Source organism: Pelophylax lessonae, assembly GCF_965119305.1.
Source record: "Pelophylax lessonae genome assembly, chromosome: 5".
Lineage (NCBI taxonomy): Eukaryota > Metazoa > Chordata > Amphibia > Anura > Ranidae > Pelophylax > Pelophylax lessonae.
The window spans coordinates 66216878-66239912 of record NC_138772.1 but is presented as its reverse complement, the minus strand read 5'-3'; the positions used below and the strand labels follow the sequence as shown (position 1 = coordinate 66239912).

The 23035-nt window shown below is 42.9% G+C and overlaps 1 protein-coding gene across 1 annotated transcript in view; it reads left to right on the top strand.

The window, feature by feature from the left end:
* Positions 1-23035, top strand: part of CUBN (cubilin) — a 439455-nt gene that overhangs the window by 328671 nt on the left and 87749 nt on the right. The window contains exons 50-54 of the mRNA XM_082257511.1: positions 2451-2657; positions 5427-5576; positions 6172-6293; positions 11978-12203; positions 19881-20068. Of these exons, the coding sequence (XP_082113637.1) occupies positions 2451-2657; positions 5427-5576; positions 6172-6293; positions 11978-12203; positions 19881-20068 (893 nt within the window). The remainder of the gene's footprint in view (positions 1-2450; positions 2658-5426; positions 5577-6171; positions 6294-11977; positions 12204-19880; positions 20069-23035) is intronic.

Below are 23035 nucleotides of genomic sequence, written 5' to 3'. Positions count from 1 at the left end.
GCTTCCCTCCCTTTCCCAGATGTAAAGATGAACTAATCTACGCAAATACTTACCTCTGCTTCAACGATGAGACATCTATGTGGCCCCATGCTGGTGCACACATCTTCTCCTCAGTGTCGGATTCTTGGCTGTTTTGATTGCCTGGCCAGAAGACATAGCTGCTGCCCGTCGCCTCCCTGAAGCCAATCTGTACCCATTACTGACTTACCATGTTAGGGCTTTGCTTCCTGATGTTGGAGCCTCCAGCAAGGAGAACAGTGAGAAGAACAGTTGTGAAATCTCACTACAAATTTTGTATGACTAGCAGTTACAGGCAGCAGTGCCTTAGATCTCACACTGCAGATATAGTGCCTAGGCAACCTCACATACTCTGCTTTTTTTAAGGATGAATTCCAGGCTAAGGATACAATTTTAGGCTGCTGCTTAGGCATTTCTGAAATTTTCATATGACTTAGCAAATATTCACTTTTGAGGTCAGTTCCTCTTCAAAGATGAACTATATTAAGAACGAATTGGCTTTAAACTGGCAGTGCTAAAAAAAAATGGTACATTAGTTGGGATTTAGGCTACGTTCACATCTTGGCGTTGCCATTACAGGCATTTTTATGGGCTTTTTTTCAGGCGTTTTTTATGGGCGTTTTTGCAGGCGTTTTACAGGCGTTTTTACAGGCGTTTTTTGTGCAGGCGTTTTTAGATTGAATAGAGACCAATGGAAAATGCCTGTAATCTGCCCAAAAAGAAGCTCATGTACTTTTTTGAGCGTTGGGCGTTTTTCTCACGGCGTCAAAACGCTCAGATGTGAACAGGGGCCATTGAAATGAATAGGATTTGTCTTGTTGGGCGTTTTGAGAGCTGATCCTAGAGCAGAAAAACACCCCCAAACGCCCCAAAACGCCTACATGTGAACGGAGCCTTAGTGCCAAAACAAAAACCAAATGCAAATTAAAGAGGTTGTAAACGCTTGTGTGTTTTTTTTTTTTTCTAAAATAAAAAACACGTTATATATAGAGACCAGCGCCACTGCAGACGGGCACGGAGCTGAATTCACAGAGGACCTGGGAAAATTTAAGGGAGGGTGAGGGGGAAATACAACTACTGGGACATTTTTGTACTGTAATCGAGGGAATGCATTAAGGTAAAAAAATGTTGTGCCTTTAGAACCACTTTAAACTGTAAAATACTGATCTTGACCTGTGACCTTTTCCCAGTAGTAAACCTAAAGCTAAACTTTTTCTTTCCAGCTTTGGATAGAGTAGGGAAGGCTTAAAGCGTTTGTCTGAGTCATGGTCACTATGTTTTTTTTGTACCCCACATTCGTGAATTTAGTCTCTTTTGATAATGCTAAGAACTTTAATTTAAAATATGCATCTGTAAGGCTTCTTTTGCTGTTTGTGTTCCATTGGAAGAATTTATCTTCCCTTTCCTTTCTTGAGGCACAAGAGGAAGTGAGAAGAAAACTCTCCAAATTAAAAAATATATACTGTTGTCACCCCAGCTAGGGTATCTGTAAGAAGATTTCATTGCTTATTTTGTTCCAGTATTATTTTGAATTTAAATTTTCCCATCACACCCTTCCCATCAAAGACAGAGACAATAACAAGAGCCTGACAAAAAAAGTTCCAACCTCACTTTTCCCTGGTGACCATTCTAAACAGTCCAAAAAATTAAGGGAAGTTTTTATATTTGTCGCCGCAGCGGAAAGTGTGGAGAAATTTTCTAGTAGACACCTGTTCCTTGCTTATTAGGGGATTTCCACTGATTTATTCTTGTTTCTCTGGGTCGGGAAGTGAAGTAAAATCTCTGGAAAGGTATACAGACAGTGAAAGCAAATAAAAATATGATTTTAACAATTAACAACTGTATCCAAAATTTTAAATATGCGTATTCTGGTTTTAGATTTATTTTAACTGGTTATATTTGGAGGAGGAATTAAAGAACTGTACAATGGCGTCACTGGAATCCAGGTTTAATTGCTATGACTAAGCCCTACCAAGTGGAATGCATCAGTGGGGGCAATCCTAGAGTGGGGACTGTCATTGTGGTTGTTTCATACATTAAACATGGATTCCAGTGATGCCACCAGTCTTTTATTCCTGCACCGACTTCATCAGTGTGGATGGCTAAATTTATTATTCATCATCCAGTGTTTGTGCATAATCCATCATCCACCGTTTCAGTGGAGAGGAGCAGCTTGGAGTGGAAAGGAATTTGCCATGATTATATTTAAAATTTTAACAGTTTCTGATATTAAAGTTGTAGTCAGTCTTTTCTATTAGATCTGTGCTGTTGTTAAAACCATGATATATGGCCTTAAAGTTGGACCTTAGCAAAAATTATATTCAGGTTTAGGCCAAATAAACAGAGCTGATCAAAGCGTGGGCACTTCCTAAATCTGTTCAGTTTGTGATAATGACATAATAATAATGAAATAAAATAATTTTGTCTTGAAGTCTGCGGAGGATCACTAATGAAACCTGTTGGAGGTAACTTTACATCTCCTGGATACGATCAGATCACTAATTACACCAAGAACCTAAACTGCGAGTGGGTCATTCAGAACCCCAATGTCTATAACTCCACTACGTACATCACGTTTATGAGATTGCAGCTGGAACCACACCCAAATTGCCTAAACGACTTTGTGGAGATCCGATTAGGTGAGAAGTGAATTGTAATTATGTAAGATTATTATGGTGTGTGGCTGCAATGTTCTTTTTTTTAGCTTCTTTTGAGTTATTTTACCTGATAATCCTGCAAATAACACTTCCTGAGTAGCTACATCACTCCTCCACTCTATCTATGGAGGGATCCATGGTTGGCATCCTAGGCTGCTCTCCTGCTATGGACTACAAACATCTCCACATCTGAAGTATCTCTTCATCTTTATTACATGGGGGGCAGAAAAACAGGTAAATTACAAAAGCTAACTTGGAAGGAAGTTGTTCTTCGTCAGCTCTGAGGAAGTGACCAGTGACATCAACAGGTATTTTCCTGTTTCTGCCGAAAATGTTGGTAGCCTAAAAAGAAAAAAAAAAAAAGAAAACAAATACAGCTACCACATCTAAGGACTGTAAGCTACAATATATTGCATTTTTGTTCTTGGATTTAGTTATCTTTTAAATTGCTTGTTAATAATTGTGGAATTGGGGGGGTAGACCTTTTATTTTTCCATACCCCAAAATTCTAGATATTTTGATGTGCCAGTAGTGCATGTGTAGCACTGTCCCCCTAGGGCTTGCTGTATGATGTCTTGTTGAGCCTCCTCTGAATACCAGTAAACAGTCACTTAGGGTACAGTTCAGACATTCATCCTTACAACCAATGGCTCGTTGCTCAATAAACAGTCCAGAGGTGTTGGTTTTAGTATTTATTGTGAAACTTGGATGGGAGAAGGGAATAGTGGGATACTCTGACTGGAACTATAAACATTGGATAAAGACAACTCTCACTTGGCCTCACCAGGTTGCTTGTGGAAGCAGACACATTGCTTAAACCATACTACAACATTTATGGAAAGGGTTAAGTCTCCTTGCTCTTTCTTCAGCAATAGACTTGGTGATCTACTTATTTTCAGGATACTCTCTAGCATCCCCTTTACAGACCCATCCACTGGCTCACCTAGCTGCAGGGATGGCCCCCTCAGGTCAGGCCTCTTGACACACTTACTGTACTGCAGAATCAGATCCTTCCAGTGTCTCCCCTCCTAGTCAGCTTTACAGGACCTCTGGGTTCAGTTCCTCTCTAGCTCTTTAAGCCCTTAGGTTGACTACCTGATGCCGCATGGCACCTCTACTGAGGCAGCCGCTCCCTCCCTCCGGGACTCTGCTCTCCAGCTGAAAGACCCCGAGCACATGTGCCCCTGGCATTTATACAGTATCCCAGCACGTAAAGAGGCATTTTCCTCTGCCAAATCACCAGGGCTGTACCACATGCCTGTGCATTTATTTGTCAGTTTTCCTCCCACTGTCCAATATGCCTCCCTATTAGACCAGTGTGAAACACTTTTCAGACAGACTAAGCTGCACCTGAGCACATTAAGCAGACATCACTAGGAGATCCTGCTCTCTGGTAGGCAGAGAACAATATAGATTTACCTGCAATCCCTCTGGTAAGCAGAAAGAATTCAAAACTATACTCTCTCTCTCTCTCTCTAGCACCTAACTAGGAGGGTGCTACACATGTAAGGGCCCTTTTACACTGGGCAGATCAATTTGATGGAGTCCACTTGCTCAGTAAGGGATTGATCCGCTGATCCCCGCTCACTGTGCTGAGATGGACCTGTCAGAGTCCTGCTCTTCCCTATGGGGAGATTGGATGAAAACAGACTGCCTGTCTGTTATCATCTGATCCCATCCATTTGGATCCACCAGACGGATAGAAAATAGGGTCACCATTCGTCTGGATTTGGCGGACAGGACCAGATTGGATGGCGGGGGGTGTCAGCAGACATGTCATCGCTGACATCCGCCATTTCATATGGGTAAATGGACACACCTGTCTATACAAGCTCTTAGGACCCTTTCACACAGGCTTTCCAATCAGGTCCGCCTGTCAGCTTTTCAGGAGGACCTAATTGGAAAGCCTTTGTAAAAGGGCCCTAAGAGCTTGTGTAGACAGGTGTTTTAAAATGTCACTTCAAATGCAGATCAGCGGATTCCCATTTACTTTACTGGTGTAGTATGCGTAGCAGTCCTGAGGCTGCATTTAACCTGCTTCGTGTTGTGTTGTGTTTCTTTAAACATAGCAGAAACATTTACTCTGCTTTGCTTTGGAATGCATTTGTCGGTTGTAGTTCTGTGTTTGGAAAGAAAATGCAACATTGAGTGTTTATTATAAGAAGAAAGGTATGAGCTGGCCGCTACAGGTTTGCTATAAAACAATTCTGTCCCTTCTCTTATTCCTGCGCTAATTAAGGTAGCTGTAATGGAAGAGACAAATTACTTATGTTTCCTTTGGGCAGTGAAATCTTGCTCTCTTTCAGAGTTAGAAGCACCTTCGCTGTCTGACACTTCCAGTTGTGTTATATAGCATGCTTGGTTCTGGGCATCATGGCCCCTACCCCTGGCTGTTCAGTCTTATAGTGACTATAGCGGTTAGCAGGAGTAACCATGGTACACTTACATATATTGTAGGTTGTTCCACCCCCAGCTTTCCCTACCAGTGCAGCACTTACCTGTCCCAAATGAGGTATCATCCTTGAAGTCCCAGGGCAGCTTGTCAACATTTTTTAAAACCAAGTCTATGCATGCGCTGGGCATTATCCATTCAATCCTATCTGAAATGTCTCTTATTAGTTGGCAGGTAAATTTCTATATTGTTTTATTTTATATAATGACCAACCTTTTCAACCAGCTTAACACAAATCTTAGAATGCTTGATACATTAAAAAATGCCTGTAATATAAGGATACATTATTTATGTTACAGATGATGCAGATGGGCAGTTAATAAGCAGAGTGTGTGGTAGGAACATCCCATCAGTCCCTCTTGCTCTCGTTGCACCTCGGATATGGGTACGATTTGTTAGTAATGCTCAGGCAGAAGACATTGGATTTCATGCTGACTATTCATTTACAGGTAAGGTGTCACAACCTCATTGGATGACCTGTGGCATGCCCTCGTACCATGGCATTTTGTAGTGACAAATCAAGCTGTGCCTGATTTTTCTTAGAAATATTGTACATCACAAGGGCTCAATTAAGGTAAACTGTTTGTCACCTAAAACGTTTAAAAATAAAGTATTGCTGGACAGAAGAACATTCCCGCTACTACCTTTGTTAGTAAAAAAACTTTCTATGTAGGGATTTAACGTCCACGACTCCAGTGCTAAGACCCTGTACCCCCTTGGGCAATAAGGGAGCCCTCATTAGATACAAGATTGGATGTTGGATGGGGCTTAGCTATAGAGTTGGGGTAGGTTGAACCCCTAGTAAAAATGTAAAACTAGGATCAGAAGGGTGCATTGGAAAGGCTTTACTAGATAGAAAAGGTTATATAAACATCTTGTGGTTTCTTTTGGATCCTAACTGTCATGTTTCAGGAAAATAAGGCCACGTTAAAATTCCAGGGGAAGATCTAACTTGCTAGCATACACCCAAAATTTCTGTGTGGGCTCAACAAACCTCTATAATGTAAATGTATTAATATGATGATATTTTGCTTTGCCTTTTAGGTTGCGGTGGGATGCAGAGTGGTGTAGCTGGTGTTATATATAGTCCAAACTATCCTGGAAACTACACAGCTGGAAGCCACTGTGCCTGGCATTTGGAGGCCCCAGAAGGACAAATTATTACTGTGAGTGTTATCTAAAGACTATAGAGACAAACCATCCCCAGGCTTTACATAAGTGCAAAGTGTCAGACTTCATTCTTTGGAATCTGATGTAGAGGAGAACAGGAACTTGGAGACTGGCTGGGTGATGTTACTATACAGCTCTTTTAAAGACAAATTAATTCAAAAATACAAGTTGCTGAAATGTGAATCAGGGGAAGAGCTACTGCCATAGAAGGCCCAGAGAGGAGGCACATGCAGTGTTATGTTCCCAAGCGTATGCACTATGCAGGTAAAACTAAGACCATTCACCAAAACACTAAAACTAAGCAGTACACACTGCAATTACTAAAGGGTCCAATGTGATCCCCTATACCCATCCCACTATGAAGTTCCTCACAGGCTATGTAAAAGGTTCTTCTTCTCTTTCTGCTTCTTGCATCACCAATAATATCCAAACTTCCAAGACAGCTTTGAATCTGATTAGTTGAAGAGTTCCTAATTGTCTTTTATGTATTTGAGTTTTTAATGAAGATGCAAAGTTATATATTCCATTCAAGTTAATAGATTTATTGGGCCTCATTTAAGGTTTCTAACTGACTTGGTTGACTTAGTCATGAAGTGGACTGTAGTGTATTAACACAGACCAGGCTGTACAGGTTGCTTCTTTATTCACTGAACATCACGCATGCAACTAAACTTCAGCCACACCCAGCTCCCAGACATATACATAATTGTAACATTTTCCAGACAGCAACTTAACCCGTTGCTTACCATACTACATTCCCTCCTCTCTTTGAATAAAACATAACATGCACAACGTATTAATAAGATTAACAAAATGCATGGATGAATAACTAGAAATTTAAACTATAAACTCCTGACTATACACATAGTCCTTAAGGTAGGCCGTGGATTAGTTGCTCGTTTTTCTCTTGGCCATTCCGATGTGGATGGTTGTGGATTGAAGTCTGGATCACTGGCAGTATCATCCACTACCTGTTCGCCGTCGTCCGATACTTGACCTTCTGACTCAATAAATTTCTTCACAAATGAGGAATTACGCACTTTTGTGTGTCCATCTAAATCCTCTAAAACTACTTGAGTACCTCTTTTCTCCTTTACAACATAAGGCTCAGGTTCAAAGGACGGAGCCAGTTTGTTAAACCGATCATTTTGAAGCAACACCTTATCACCCTGTTGAAGGCCACTAGGTTGACAATGGCGGCAGTGGTTTGCATACTGTTCAGCCCGGATCTTCCTTTCCTCATCAATATGCCGAAAAGGTTTCTGACTCGTAGGAGGACCCCCAATGTCTGGCAATTTTGTCCTGAATTTGCGACCACAAAGAAGTTCCGCAGGACTAACCCCAGTGACAGTATGCGGAGTTGTGCGATAAGCCAAAAGAAAACGCCACAGTTCCTTTTTCCAGTCTCTTCTCTCTAAATGAGCAATCCGCAAAGCTTTCAGCAAGGTTCGATTCTGGCGTTCCACTTCCCCGTTAGCCTGTGGCCAGTATGGAGTTGTACGATGATGTTCAATAGCATTTGATTTCAGATAGTCCTGAAATTCCTGAGAAGTAAATTGGGCACCATTATCACTCACAATCCGTTTAGGCAACCCATGAGATGCAAAAATGCTCTCCAACCCCTCAATTACAGTTGATGATGTAGCTTTAGTGAGAACTACCACCTCTTGCCACCTTGAATAATAGTCCACAACAACTAAAAGATGGTGTCCAGATGGAATGTCACACAGATCAATGGCTAAATCTTCCCATGGTCCCTCAAGTAGAACAGTGTGAGTTACTGGTTCTGGTTTAGGTTTGCTGCCCACCAACTGACATGCTCGACATGAAGAAACCAAACGTTCCACATCCTTGTCAATTCCTGGCCACCAGACTTTCTCACGTAATCTTTGGTGCGTACAATGCCTTGATGGCCCTCATGGGCTAAATGTAATGTACGTTTCCGTAAGTCTCTAGGCATCACAATACGATTGCCACGTAAAACTAGTTGTCCAGCAATACTCAGCTCTTGTTTGATTCTGTGATAGCTTGGGTCACAATCCACCCAAACCCCTTGTCTTACACATTTTCTCAATCGAGCAATGTCCGGATCCACAGATGACAATTCTTCAACCTCCCGCAGTGTCAATGCCTGAGGCATGGCGTTAGTAGCCACAAAACGAATGTACTCTTCTGCTAGGTTATGAACAGGTGCTGAAGACTGAGGCAATCTGGAAAGTGCATCTGCCGCATTAGTCGGTCCAGGTCTGTACCGCACTGTAAATCGGTACGGTAACAATCTGAGAACCCATCTTTCAATACTGGCGGATGGTTTTGAGCGTGGCGAATATATCACTTCCAGAGGCTTGTGGTCTGTGATGATTTCAAAATCAAGGCCGTTGAGATAGGTGTGAAACCTTTCACATCCCCAAACAGCCAAAGCTTCTTTCTCGGTCTGAGAATAATGTCTCTCTACATCAGTAAGGGATCTGCTTGCATACTGAATAGGCCTGTAATCGCCTGTGCATTGTCTCTGAACCAAGATGGCGCCTAACCCCACAGGGCTAGCATCGACAATAACTTGGGTGTGTGCAGTAGGATTGAAATAAGCCAAAGTTGTGGCGCAAGTCAGCCGTCTCTTAAGTTCATCAAATGCACCTTGTTCCAAAAGGCCCCACTTCCAAGGGACTGCTTTGCGAATTAACAATCTCAGAGGTCCACTGACAGTCGCCATATCTGGAATAAACTTGGCACAGTAATTCACTAGCCCAAGAAAACTGCGTACTTCTGCAGGGTTTTCAGGATTTCTGGCATCAGACACAGCTTTAATTTTACAGTCCTCCGGACCAATGCCCCTGTCAGACAGCACATGGCCCATAAAAGTCATTTTATTCATTTGAAATGTGCACTTCTTCTCATTTAATGTTAACCCTTTCTCCTTCAAGCGATTTAGCACTGCACAGAGACGTTCATCGTGCTCCTGTGTGTTTGTTCCCCACACAATTATATCATCAGAAATGTTATGCGTGCCTTCACAACCATGTAGCACTTGCTGAATCACATGTTGATAGGCCTCCGGTGCTGACGATACGCCAAACATCAACCTCTTGTATCTAAAAAGACCTTTATGGCTTGCAAATGTAGTGATGACTCTAGATGCTGGGGTCAATTCAATCTGATGATAACCCCATTTCAAATCCAGTTTACTGAAGACACTTGCCCCATTCATTGCATGTAGAACATCTTCAATAGTGGGAATTGGATGTCTCTCTCTCTGCACAGCTTGGTTAGCACATCTCATGTCCACACAAATCCGAATATCTGTGCCCTTTGGTACAACAACTAACGGCGATACCCACGGAGTGGGTCCTTCCACAGGTTCAATAATGTCAAGGTCTAGCAGCTCTGCCAGTTTGTGCTCAACAGGTGATCTCAGGCTATAAGGAAGTCTGCGTACTGGCTGTGCAATAGGCTTTACATGTGGATCAATGTGAAGCTCCAACTGAAAAGCCTTTAATTTTCCAAACCCAGAGAAGCAATCTTTAAATTCCTCTTTCAATGCAGAAATAGCAGGAGACAGCATATTCAATCTTGCGCTGCCTACATCACGGCCAATCTTTAACACCCCTAGTGCCATTGCGGTTTGACGACCAAGCAGAGGCGACCCTGTGCCATCTACAACATAGAATTCGGTCTGCAATGGAGGACCAGTCTCATGTGTTTGAACAGAGGTATAAAATTTGCCTTTAAGTTGTAGTGGTGTACTGGAGCCATAAGTATAAATCTGTTTAGTGGTGTTACACAATTTAAGGTGGTTTTCTCTGCTATTAAGACTGTGCCAAGAAGCTAAGTCCATAACATTGTATGTAGCTCCAGAGTCAATCAACACTGACACATCTGTCTTTCCAATCTTAATGGTTAATGTCCCAGCTTGCAGAGAACACAGGGAGAATATAAATTCACAGTCAGGAGCACTCTCTTTATCCTCAGCTATAACATTTACTTGTGCTGATGGTCCTTTGGTTTTGTTATCTCTGGTTGTACTTCTACACACAGCTGCAAAATGACCTGTCTTTCCACAAGCATAGCACATTTTATTCTGTACCACAGTGCAGTCCTGACTTGTGTGTCCCCCTCTGCCACATTTACTGCAGGTTATATGTAAAGTCCTCTTTGGAAAACTCTCTTTCCTACTCCAGATATTCCTATTATTATAGGCAGGTTTGGAGACTGTATTGACAGATGCAGTGTCCTTGGTTTCAATATGCAGAGCCTGGAGCTCAGACAGTTCAATGGCTCTTGCAATCTCCTGCAGACTAGTAAGTGTGAGACTAGGTTCTCTCAATAATCTCCTCCTGAGGTGCACAGATGTGCATTTCTCTATGACCTGATCTCTGATTATCTCCTCAGTTACAGTCCCAAAATCACAAGACTTTGCCAGATATTTCAGCCTAGTCACATAACTGTCTGTGGTTTCTCCCAGTTCTTGCACAGCATGTCTAAACTTATATCTTTCATAGGGAATATTTTTCTTTGGCTCAAAGTACTCACTCAGTCTATTCATGGCTGTATCATAGTCTGAATCATCCCCTGTTGCTCCCAGGGTTTCAAAAATGTCCTGAACTTGAGGTCCAGCTAGATGCAGCAGCATGGCTCTCTTCTGAGCAGGTGCAGTCACTCCTGTGGCTATAACATAGAGCTGAAATCCCTTCTTCCACTTGTCCCAGCGCTGTGAGAGACTAGTGTGGTCTCCAGACACATCAAACGGTCCGATAGCCGGTAAATCCAGAAAGCTAGCCATCCTCGTCGCCAAAATGTAGTGTATTAACACAGACCAGGCTGTACAGGTTGCTTCTTTATTCACTGAACATCACGCATGCAACTAAACTTCAGCCACACCCAGCTCCCAGACATATACATAATTGTAACATTTTGCAGACAGCAACTTAACCCGTTGCTTACCATACTACATGGACCAGTAATAAAAAAAAAGAGAAGAATGGTTAGTGGGTTAGGAGATGCTGTATTTGGAATGTCAATTTAAAAAAATACTGTGCACGGTAATGGCTGTTTTAGATAGACACAGTTTTTTTAATCAAAGCTTAAACCTGGGCAAATGAAGGAAAACGTGAAATGGTTTTATAATTTACAAGTATTGAGCTGCATAAATAACAGTATCTTATGACGTAATGATCTGTCAGTGCAAAATAAATTTTATTATGTTCAGTGGGAAACATTGGCTTCAGAGGACCACTGTCACGGCTAATAAGTGTTGCTTATCACAACTGTCTACCTTTTGTCAGGATGTTGACCAGGCTGTGTCCTGGTAGGAGGAAGCGTCTTGAACATGGGTCACTAGGAAGTTATTTCTAGGTAAATATCCTCCCTTTGCTACCAGTGCTTGCTATAACTTCCCCTGAACAGATGTAGGCCCTAATCAGAGTCTGAGTTTACTCTTACTGCTGGCCACCCTGAACCTTTCCCATGGCAGCTCTTGGGTAATTTCTGGGCCCCTGTGCTACTGTAGATCCACAAAATTAGTATACACACTCATGGTTGTACTGGTGTGCACTGACATCTTATACTGGCCAGCAGGAGGTATGGGATTGCTGGCTTTCATTTCCAGTATTTGCTGCATGTTTTCATATGATGTTATTATCTCTTGACGGTGTAAACATTTTATTGTTCTATTCCTTTCTAGCTCTCTTTTGCTTATTTTGATCTGGAATATCATGTGGTATGCCGCTGGGACTCCTTGACAATAGTGAACGGTGCCTTGCCAAGCTCACCACTTATAGGACAATATTGTGGGACTGTGTCACCAGGGACAATCCAGTCTGGGTCTAATAAACTGTTGGTCATTTTCAATGCGGACAATTCCATACATGGCGGAGGATTTTATGCTAACTGGACATCAGATTCTCAGGGTGAGATATACTTTCTTGTGAATATTACGAAGTATGGTAGTGTAGCGCTATTTTAATCACTCTTGGCGGCTACTGGGGTATGATGACGCCACCTGTGTAGTATTTAGGAGCAGAGTATATAATCTGTGTGATCAGGACAGGATTTATAGTAAGTGCCAGTGCCTCCACTCAATCAGGGCTTGTGATTAGCAAGTGAAATCCCAATTGAGAAAACATATCCATATAGACAGTAATCCACACAGCAGAGTGTTTAAATGTCCATGTATTGAAGAAATAACATTCAGTGAACCATACAGCATAAGATACTTTCCTCAGGAACATGAAATCATCAGCAGTGTCTCTGTGTGTCTCAGTGAGGGGATGTTACAGCACTTACAAGTCTGTTCTCCAGCAGGAACATGTCTGTCTCCTCATGTCTCTTTTCTTCACAGTCTTACCCATCATTCCTTGCTCTGCCCTTTTTGATGACCTCATCCTTCTTGCAGAGAGATAAAGAGCACACCGTTGCCATATTGAAAAAGGGCAAAACAAACACTGCATAACAGGAACACACACTTGAAAGATGGGCAAAGAAATTATCACATCACTACATTCTCCTCCTGCTGAAAATCCTTCCGACCCGGCAAGGATATACACATAAAATAACAACAAAAATTAACATCGTTGTCGCCTTCTGCAGACCACTTCTCCAGAAGCAATCTATTACAGAGCTAGCTGCAAAGAAAGTATGGTTAAAAACAAATAGGCATCATGCTAACCAGTCTAGAATGAGCTGCAATCATGTCCGTCAGAACATGAGGTTGTACATAGTTCTGCACAGCATAGCAGGGTCTTCCCAAAGTGTCATAAGTAAACACCGGTGGAGGACGTCGAACACGATCTCCTCTCCTCAACCCCTCAGGCATAAATCCAGAAAACTCTGGGACAGCATTAGTGGGAAAACTTGGTGCTCCAACTATGCCTGGAACTGTAGGCATAAAATTTTGGGCTGTTGGTTCAAAAGCCGGAGTAGCTGGGTTCAAACCTCCCCTCTGAGGAAGGCCCCCATCAATGCTAGGTGAAGGAACCTGTGCAGGAGACTCTGGTGGAGGTGTAAACCAGTCACTGTCATCACTCTGGTCTCCGCTGTTGCCACAAGGCACATCATTAGAATCTGTAGCAATGTCAGATTGTGGCTCCTCATCAACAGTTGCACTTTGTGGTACCGGAAGCAAATGATTCCTATGCCAGGCTTTGATCCGACCCTCAGGTCCTCGAATCCTGTATACTGGAATCCTAGGCAGTTTTTCCACAACTTCAAACAACTCATTTCTCCAGCGATCAGCTAACTTATGTTTGGCTGAGGGTCCCAAATTGCGGAGAAACACTTTATCACCAGGTTGTAAGTCTTTGTAACGAACTTTGGAATCAAAACGCCTTTTATTGGCAGCATTTAATTTCGCAGCATTTTCCTCAGCCATCTGATAGGCCTCTTTCAAACTCTGTTTAAGTCGTGCCACATACTGATAGTGATTTCTCTGTTCCACTCCATCAGTAGACACGCCCAACTGAATGTCAATAGGGAGACGGGCTTCTCTCCCAAACATAAGAAAATAAGGAGAAAAGCCAGTGGATTCATGTCTGGTGCAATTGTAGGCATGTACCATAGCTCCAACATGTCGGCTCCAGGTCTGCTTAGCACCATTAGGGAGAGTACCCAACATGTTCAACAAGGTACGATTGAAACGTTCAGGGAGAGCATCACCCTCTGGATGATAAGGGGTGGTGCGGCTCTTGTTGATGTTAAGCAATGTTAACAGCTCTTTAATTAGGCGACTTTCAAAGTCCCGCCCCTGGTCAGAGTGAAGTCGATTTGGCAATCCATAGTGAACAAAAAACTTCTCCCACAGCACTTTGGCTACAGTTACTGCTTTCTGATCTTTGGTGGGATAGGCTTGAGCATAGCGAGTATAGTGATCAGTCACAATCAAAATATTTCCCACACCACTGCTGTCATTGTCAATACACAAAAAGTCCATGCACACTAAATCCATGGGACCAGAACTTTTCAAGTGTTCCATAGGAGCAGCTCGAGTAGGCAGAGTTTTCCGTTGCAGACATCTCACACAACGGCGGCAATAGTCCACAACAGCTTCCCTCATTCGTGGCCAAAAGAATCGGTCTTGGATTAATCCATAGGTTTTTTCAACCCCTAGATGCCCATGTTGATCATGCAAACTTCTCATAACAGAGTTTCTATAGACTTGAGGCAGCACTAGCTGTCTCCTTCCAGGATGATCATGAAACAAATGTACCCTGTATAAAAGTCCATCAATTATTTTGAGCTTCTCCCATTCCTTAAAATAGTAGGTACTCTGCTCAGGTAGGTATTTTCTCATGTAGTTAGGATCTTTGCGGAAAACAGACTCTCTGACATGTCTGATTATTGGATCTCTTTTTTGTAGAAGGATCATGTCTTTCTTTTGCAGCTGGATGTTTTCTGGCACCCCTAAAGCAGTGGGGCAGCAATACATGTTTGGAATACACTCTTCACCAGCTCCCAGGGAATCAATAGCTCGTAGGTCAGAGAAAACAATATTGTCTCCTTGTACAGCAGCTGTAGCACAATAGGCAGCCACAATAGGCCCAGGTACTTCCTCCCAGTCACTTTCTTCCAAGTTCATGGGTAATCCAGGGCGCCTAGAAAGAGCATCAGCCCCAATATTCTTGGGACCAGGCTTGTACTTGAGAGTGAACTGATAATTAGACAAGGCAGCAAGCCACCTATGACCAGTGGCATCTAGCTTTGCTGTAGTCAAAACATAAGTCAGGGGGTTGTTGTCGGTTCTCACCTCAAACTGAGTTCCATACAAGTAATCATGCAGCTTTTCAACAATAGCCCACTTCAGGGCAAGAAATTCCAGTTTATGAACAGGATAATTCTTTTCTACTGGGCTTAGACTGCGACTTATATAAGCAACAGGCCTAAGTCCTCCTGGGTACTCTTGATGTAAGACTCCTCCCAATCCATCATAGCTGGCATCCACATGCAGAATGTATGGCTTTTGTGGGTCTGCATAAGCCAACACTGGTGCTTCTGTAAGACTTTTCTTAAGCTGTAGAAAAGCTTCCTCACAAGCAGAAGTCCATCTCTCACTGAAATGAGTTTTGCGGTTTGTGTCCATGCCAGGGGTTTCTTTGAGCAAGTCATTAAGAGGCCGAGCAGTCTTGGAATAGCCTCTAATGAATCGACGATAATAGCCACAAAATCCCAAGAAGGACCTCAGTTCTGTCAGATTTGTGGGACGGGGCCAGGTTACCACAGCCTCCACCTTAGCAGGATCAGTTGCTACCCCTTCTGCAGATACGATGTGACCCACAAAGTTTACTGAAGAACGAGCAAACTTACATTTGTCCAGTGAAAGTTTCAGACCTTCCTTCCTCAAACGATCTAGCACTTTAAACAGTCTTTGGTCATGCTCCTCCAGAGTGGAGCCAAAGACAATTATGTCATCAAGGTAGACGATACATTGAGTGGGACAAAGGTCTCCCAGGGTCCGATCCATTAGACGTTGAAAGGTTGCAGGTGCACCACTAATGCCCTGAGGCATGCGAACAAACTGGAAAAATCCCAGGGGGCAAATAAAAGCCGTCTTTTCTTGATCTTCCTCACTCATTGGTACCTGGTAATAACCAGATCTTAAGTCCATTACTGTGAACCATTTACTGCCTTGCAGGGCATCAAGAGCTTCCTCAATGCGAGGTAGCGTGTATTGATCTGGGACTGTTCGCCGATTTAGAGTCCTGTAGTCAACACATATTCGCACTCCACCATTTTTCTTTCTGACTACCACTATTGGGGATGCATACGGGCTTTTAGACTCAGCAATGATGTTTTCATCTTTCATTTTGTGCAAGCACTCTCGAACATCATCCAGATCTTTAAGAGGTATGCGCCTGGATCTTTCTCTAAATGGGGTGCTATCTGTTAGGCGAATACTGTGCTGAATACTCTTTGCACACCCAACATCCATGTCATCGGTAGAGAAAACATCATTGTATTCCATTAGCTGCTCTCCTAGTGCTTGTTGGTGCTCTGCAGGACTATCAGCATCATTCAAGTGAAAGTCTAATTTGGTTTCTTTCTCCTTGACTTTAGCAGTGTAGGAGCTAATGGTTTCCACTGGGTAACAATAGGCTACCTCTTTCCAGGCTGGTATTATAACTGGGTGTGTGGTAATGTTCCGAACAGTAACAACATCCATTCTTGGACATTTTACACGATAGTCTTTCCTTTCTGGTACTATCTCCCAGCCATTCTTTGCAGCCTCTTTTGTATCAGTCTCTAGCAAAAAGAAACTACCATTTGCACTTGGTGAGATTTCCACATAAACCCGCAACACTCTCACTCCCCCTGCTGGAAGCTCTATGGGACGCCATGGATTTCCCACACACCCTCCAGGAAGATCAGGAGCAAAAGTTTGGCAGATATTTTGAAGTTCTGGAGCAACAGGCAGTGAAGGTAGGGGAGTTCCCTGTTGAGGCTGAAGAAACCGTATGAAAGCAGCCTCAACAGCTTCAACATTGGAACCCACAATCATAGGAGCATACTCATTACCCCCAGGTGGAGGGCTCACATAAGCAATAACTTTAAGTGGGGGATCCTCCTCAGCTATCACGCCAGGAATGCGAAGCTCGACTTCTAGGCAACCATCCATAAAAACAGGATTTTCTCCCACACCATAAACAGGCAAAGTGTCCACAGGTTGCAAAGGGAGGTGGTTTAAGTGTTGCTGATAGAAGGGCCTGTATATGATTGTCAGCTGAGAACCAGTATCAAACAGAGCAGTAGTGGGTATATCATTAACAAACAAATTGAAAGTACATCTGCGGCCTACCCCAGGTAGCTTGGTAAACGTTTGTTTTCTTGATCTTCCATGTTTTCTTTGGTACATATGTCCAGCTTTACTGTGAATTTCAGAACTGTCAGTAAGCAGTGGACACTGACGAACTGTATGGCCTGCTTGTCCACAGCGGAAACATTTAATGTGGAAGAGAGGCTTATCACTGGAGGTTTTATCAGCAGATAGAGCTCTAGGCTGTGGGAGTCTACCCACTTCTTTGTTCTTAGCAACAGTCTCATTTGTGGGCTCCACCCCAGAATTCTGTTTAACTTTGCTCTTGGAAGGGGTACTAAAAATAATATAAGACTCCTGTCTCTTTACTTCAGTCATAATTTCAGTGAAAGTAAAGTTCCTCTCCCTCAAAACCACTCTTAGAACTGGTGATATTGGGTGATGCGGCAGTAGCCCCTTTATTATTTGAGCAGTCCTTAATCTGTCAACATCTGTAGGAGAGATGACCTTGTCAGTGAGCAACCTCCCCAGTAGTACTTCTAGTCTCCTCACAAACACAGAAACATCCTCTCCCTCTTTATGCTTTGTCTGTTTAAAATCAGCAAGCATCTGATCAGGGTCACGGTGCAGTCCATAAGCATCTGTCAAAATATCAATATATTCTTGAGCACTGGTACTCACATGAGTCTCCTTGTAAGCTCTGATGATAATGGATGCTGGTGGTCTTAAACTTTCCATGATGCGCTGTTTTTTCTTTTCCTCTGAGCAGGTCCATTCCTCTATCACTTGCTGTGCAAAATCTCTCCACACCTCAAAGCTTTCTTCTCCAACAGGGACAGGTAGCACTCCTGAAAAAGCCTTTAATTTGCGATAAGAATCAGCAGGTAAATTCTGGGCAATGACTTCAGTGACTTTTAGCAACAGATGCTCAATATTTGTTTCCTGCTTAACAGCCGCAGCAGTCAGCTTTACAGTTTCTCCTGATGCAGCAGTTGTATTCAATGGTTCACACTTATCAGGCAGGGCTGGTAACTTCCGCCTTACTGGAGGTGAACTTACTGGAAATACTACAGCACAACCAATTTCTTCAGCCCCTTTCGGATATATACAAAAGGGCCCTTTAACTGGATTTAAATCCACCTCACTGAGACAGAGATAATGGGTATACAGTTCATAACTCTCATCTTCCTCTCTTTTATCCACAGGAGCGGCATACCGCAAGGTTTCATTTGCTTTTAGCGCCTCCTGCAGTTTGTGGATGCTCACACGGATAGGTACATATGAAATAGCAAATGTCCTTTTAGGTGGCAGTCCCTCTTCCAGGGCCCACTGCCTCACAGCTTCTGTAGATAACAATGACATGGTCGTTCCTTAATGTCCTGATCCAAGATTTGTATCTCAGCAGTGCCTCCAAATGTAGCGCTATTTTAATCACTCTTGGCGGCTACTGGGGTATGATGACGCCACCTGTGTAGTATTTAGGAGCAGAGTATATAATCTGTGTGATCAGGACAGGATTTATAGTAAGTGCCAGTGCCTCCACTCAATCAGGGCTTGTGATTAGCAAGTGAAATCCCAATTGAGAAAACATATCCATATAGACAGTAATCCACACAGCAGAGTGTTTAAATGTCCATGTATTGAAGAAATAACATTCAGTGAACCATACAGCATAAGATACTTTCCTCAGGAACATGAAATCATCAGCAGTGTCTCTGTGTGTCTCAGTGAGGGGATGTTACAGCACTTACAAGTCTGTTCTCCAGCAGGAACATGTCTGTCTCCTCATGTCTCTTTTCTTCACAGTCTTACCCATCATTCCTTGCTCTGCCCTTTTTGATGACCTCATCCTTCTTGCAGAGAGATAAAGAGCACACCGTTGCCATATTGAAAAAGGGCAAAACAAACACTGCATAACAGGAACACACACTTGAAAGATGGGCAAAGAAATTATCACATCACTACAGTAGTATTTTTTAAGAATCGTTTTCTCTATGAAATGATAAAGGAACTTTGCCAAAAATAAATATTTTAATCCTGGGTGGAAATAAGATATAAAAATAAGTTAGCTAATACAACCTGGATCTCTGCAGTAGCCAACATCAAACAAATTCCATAGCTTCTTGCAAGAAAGACCGTTCACTGCTGCTCTCTCTCCTTGTGCAGGATGACTGGTCTTGTCTCTGCCCCCCTGTAGTTTTCTCCAGCCATTCTGTAGTGGGTAGGGCCTACTGGGTCCCTCCAGCCCAGCCCAGTGGGGGTGTCACTCAAGGCCGGCCCTACCATGGGTCCCACTGGGTCCATTGGACCCAGGCAGCACTTGAAGAGGGGCAGAAAATTGACTCCCAAGATTGTTTTTCCAGCAGTTTTGTGTGTCATCAGTTTTCATTATGGGTGGCATTTCGCCATCTCATACTGCCGCCCACAGTGCAAACTGATGAGTATGAGGAGGCGGAGCGTCTCCTCCAGGGGAACGTCGCTCACGTGGTCATGGTGTGCGCAATGATGTCAGACATCAGCCCACTCCATATCACGCAGGGCAGGCTGGATCTTCTAGGGCGGTGGGCGCAGCAGACACAGGAGTGACAGGAGGACTAAGGATAGACAGTGGGCGTTTGTTGGACCGGTCCGGTGTTTTTTTTTTTTGGGGGGGGCTGCAACATTTCATTCTTGGACTCAGGCACCACAATGTCTTGGGCCAGTCCTGATGTCACTGCTACTTTTACAGGGTTATATGTAAGTTTACAATGCAGATTTATATAAAATCTATCATGAGTATCATGAATGTCTCCAGCCATTGGAGATCCTTTATTATTGTCCTCATTTTTTTTCTTTTTAATAGGATGCGGTGGCTTTATTCATGCAGATAGTGGAAACATCAAATCTCCAGGTTGGCCTTTAAACTTCCCTCTGAATAGCAGATGCACTTGGACAATCCTGACACATGAGAGCAGCCATTTTGAACTGACATTCAGTGAGAACTTCCATATTCCTGATAGCAGTGGACAATGCCAGGGAAGCTTCTTAAAGGTGGGAGAGAATACTTAGTACTGCAATTGAAAGCAAACATGTACAAAACCGGTTCTTTAATGGTGCATAAGTTACTAAACGCTTGTATGACACGGTTTTCATTGTCTTCTGCTGTCGTTAATAAAAATTATCTTTTAACTTGGCATCTCTTAAAGGGGCTTTCCACTTTTAGCAAGGGTTAAGAAAAGCTTAATGCGACCACTCATTCTGAGCAGTGAGGGTCTTCCATCTTGCAAATCCTGCCCAGGATATAACAGCTTTAAGTGGATATTATTGTCAGTACTGTTATATATGTTTACAGAGGGATTTTTTTTGAAGATATTTGGCAGGCATGATGGGTGGGTTTTTAAAGGAGATAGGTTTTCCTACATGATTGAGCTTTTCCAGCACAGAATACAGTAACCCCAAGGGAACTACAGTGCTCAGAGTTGCTTCACCTTTTCAGATGAAACACAACTTCTGGTACATGAGAATTATTAATAATTGTTAATGTTAATAATTGTTAATGTTGGAAGTTAACCCAGAAATCTGGATAGACCAGTTAAATGATACCAGTGATCATTGGGTGTATAACTATTTGTGGTTTAGAGATGCACCATGCTAGGAGTCCATATATACTGATACCAATTTGTATTCCCTAAGTTTAACAAATAGTGTTTGTTTTATATGCATTCATTTATGCTCTCTTTAAAGCAAAACTACACTGCATCTGAGTATAACAATCTTAAAGTGCTATTTAATTCATTCTTAATATTCAAAGCAAACTCACTTACCCATCCATCCATGCCTCCATGCTTTATTTTCCTAAGACATAACTTAAAAAAAAAAAACACCCCCTAGCATTTCTGGCCATATTGAGTAAGGGCAGATGATTCATGTAGCATTTACTCCTTCAAATCCATCTGCCCTTAGCTCAGGCATGCAGGCAAGAGGGTGTGCTTAATTGAGAAATCCCCTCCTCCCACCCTGAAAACTCCTGGGCTATATGACACTATTTGCCTAGACCTGAATAAATGTAAAAAAGTTTACAACGAGTAAATATGCTATACTTTCCAATCTATCATATGACGTCCAGCAGGATGGGCGAGCAGAGTGGTGATCGGTGGTGCGGTGTGTCACTCTGACACACCGCATCTCCGATCCCAGTAAAAAGCCTATGATGTAGGCTCTTTACCATGTGATCAGCTGTGTCCAACCACAGCTGGTCACATAGTAAATAGGAAGTGCCGTTGATCGGCTTTCCTCAGTTCGCGCCTGACAGGCGCTAGTTGAGGAAAGCCGATCGGCGGCTCTCCTGATGGGGGGGGGGGGTCTATGCTGGTAATCAGAGCATTAATTACCAGTGCAGACCCTTGGGGGATGCCACTAGAGCCACCAGGGATTGGCCAACCATGGTCACCAGGGATGCCCACCCATGCCACCGGGGATGCCAATTAGTGCTCAGGGAGCCTGTTAGTGCCCTCCTCATCAGTGCTGCCCACCATTGCCATCTATCAGTACCACCCACCAGTGCCCATCATTGCCATGTATCAGTGCCGCCCACCAGTGCCCATCAGTGCCGCCTATGAGTGCCCATCAGTGCTGCCTATCAGTGCCCATCAGTGTCTATTAGTGCCCAACAGTGCCACCCATCAATGCCCATTAGTGCCGCCTATCAGTGCCCATCAATGCTGCATATCAGTGCTACCTATCAGTGGCACATATCAGTGCCCATCAGTGCTGCATATTAGTATCTCATCATCAGTGCCACGCCATCATTGCCACCCCATCAGTGCCTCCTCATCAGTGCCCACCAGTGCGGCCTCATCAATGCTCGTCACTGCAGGAAAAAACGTATTTATTTACAAAATTTTATAACATAAACAAAAAACTTTTTTTTTTTCAAACTTTTCGGTCTTTTTTTATCTGTGTAGTAAAAAAGAAAAAAACCTTGTGGTGATCAAACAGCACCAAAAGAAAGCTCTATTTGTGGGAAAAAAATTACATACATTTGGTTTAGGTACAATGTTGCATGACCGCGCAATTTTCATTCAAAATACAACAGCGCTAAAAGCTGAAAATTGGCCTGGGCAGGAAAGGGGTGTTGCCCCATATGGAAGTGGTTAAAAATAGTCAATGTTGATTGAGAGAGTGGAGTTCCACTTTAATGCGTGTATTAAGCAATATTTTTGCACGATTTTGAATGTATTGATGCACAGAGGTCAACATATGCCATTTATGCTGGGCAGAGGATATAGCATCTTTAAGTGGATTTTACTGACAGTACCGTTATACACGTTTTATATGTTTACATAGGAGCAATTTCAGGATTTTGGGAGGCATGGTCAGTGGGGTTTTAATGGAGATAGATATACCTAAATTATTTTATATTTTGTACAATAAATGGTGTTCTTCAGGAAAAATACTTTTTATTTCATTTTTTATTTTCTACATGGTATACTTAGACAAATTTCATATGGTAGTTGTGCATATTAGTCCATTACAATAGTCTTATGGTAGTTTGGTTCATATCAAATGTACTGGTGACTCCAGATGCAAGGTGGGTTTGTAGGCCTTTAGCCTGGTATTTAGAATTAATTTTTTATCCCTATTTGCCATCCCTGTCTACACCTTTCATACAATTCTCACTCAATTTTCCCATGTTTTTCCATGGCTTACAGCAGGGGTCTCCAAACATTCTAAACAAAGGGCCAGTTAACTGCCCTACAAGCTTTAAGCAGGCCAGACTGTGACCAGTTTGAGCAGATGATTGGTATTAGGGGGAGTAATAGTGTGCCATTGTTGACAATAATGGGAGGAATAGTACCCCATCATTGGTAGCAGTGGGAGGAATAGTGCCCAGGTGTCAGTGGGAGAAATAGTGTCCCACTATTGGTATCAGTTGGAGGAATAGTGCCCCATTGTTGGTATCAATGGGAGGAATAGCGCCCCATCATTAGTATCAGTGAGAGGTATAGTGCTCTATCA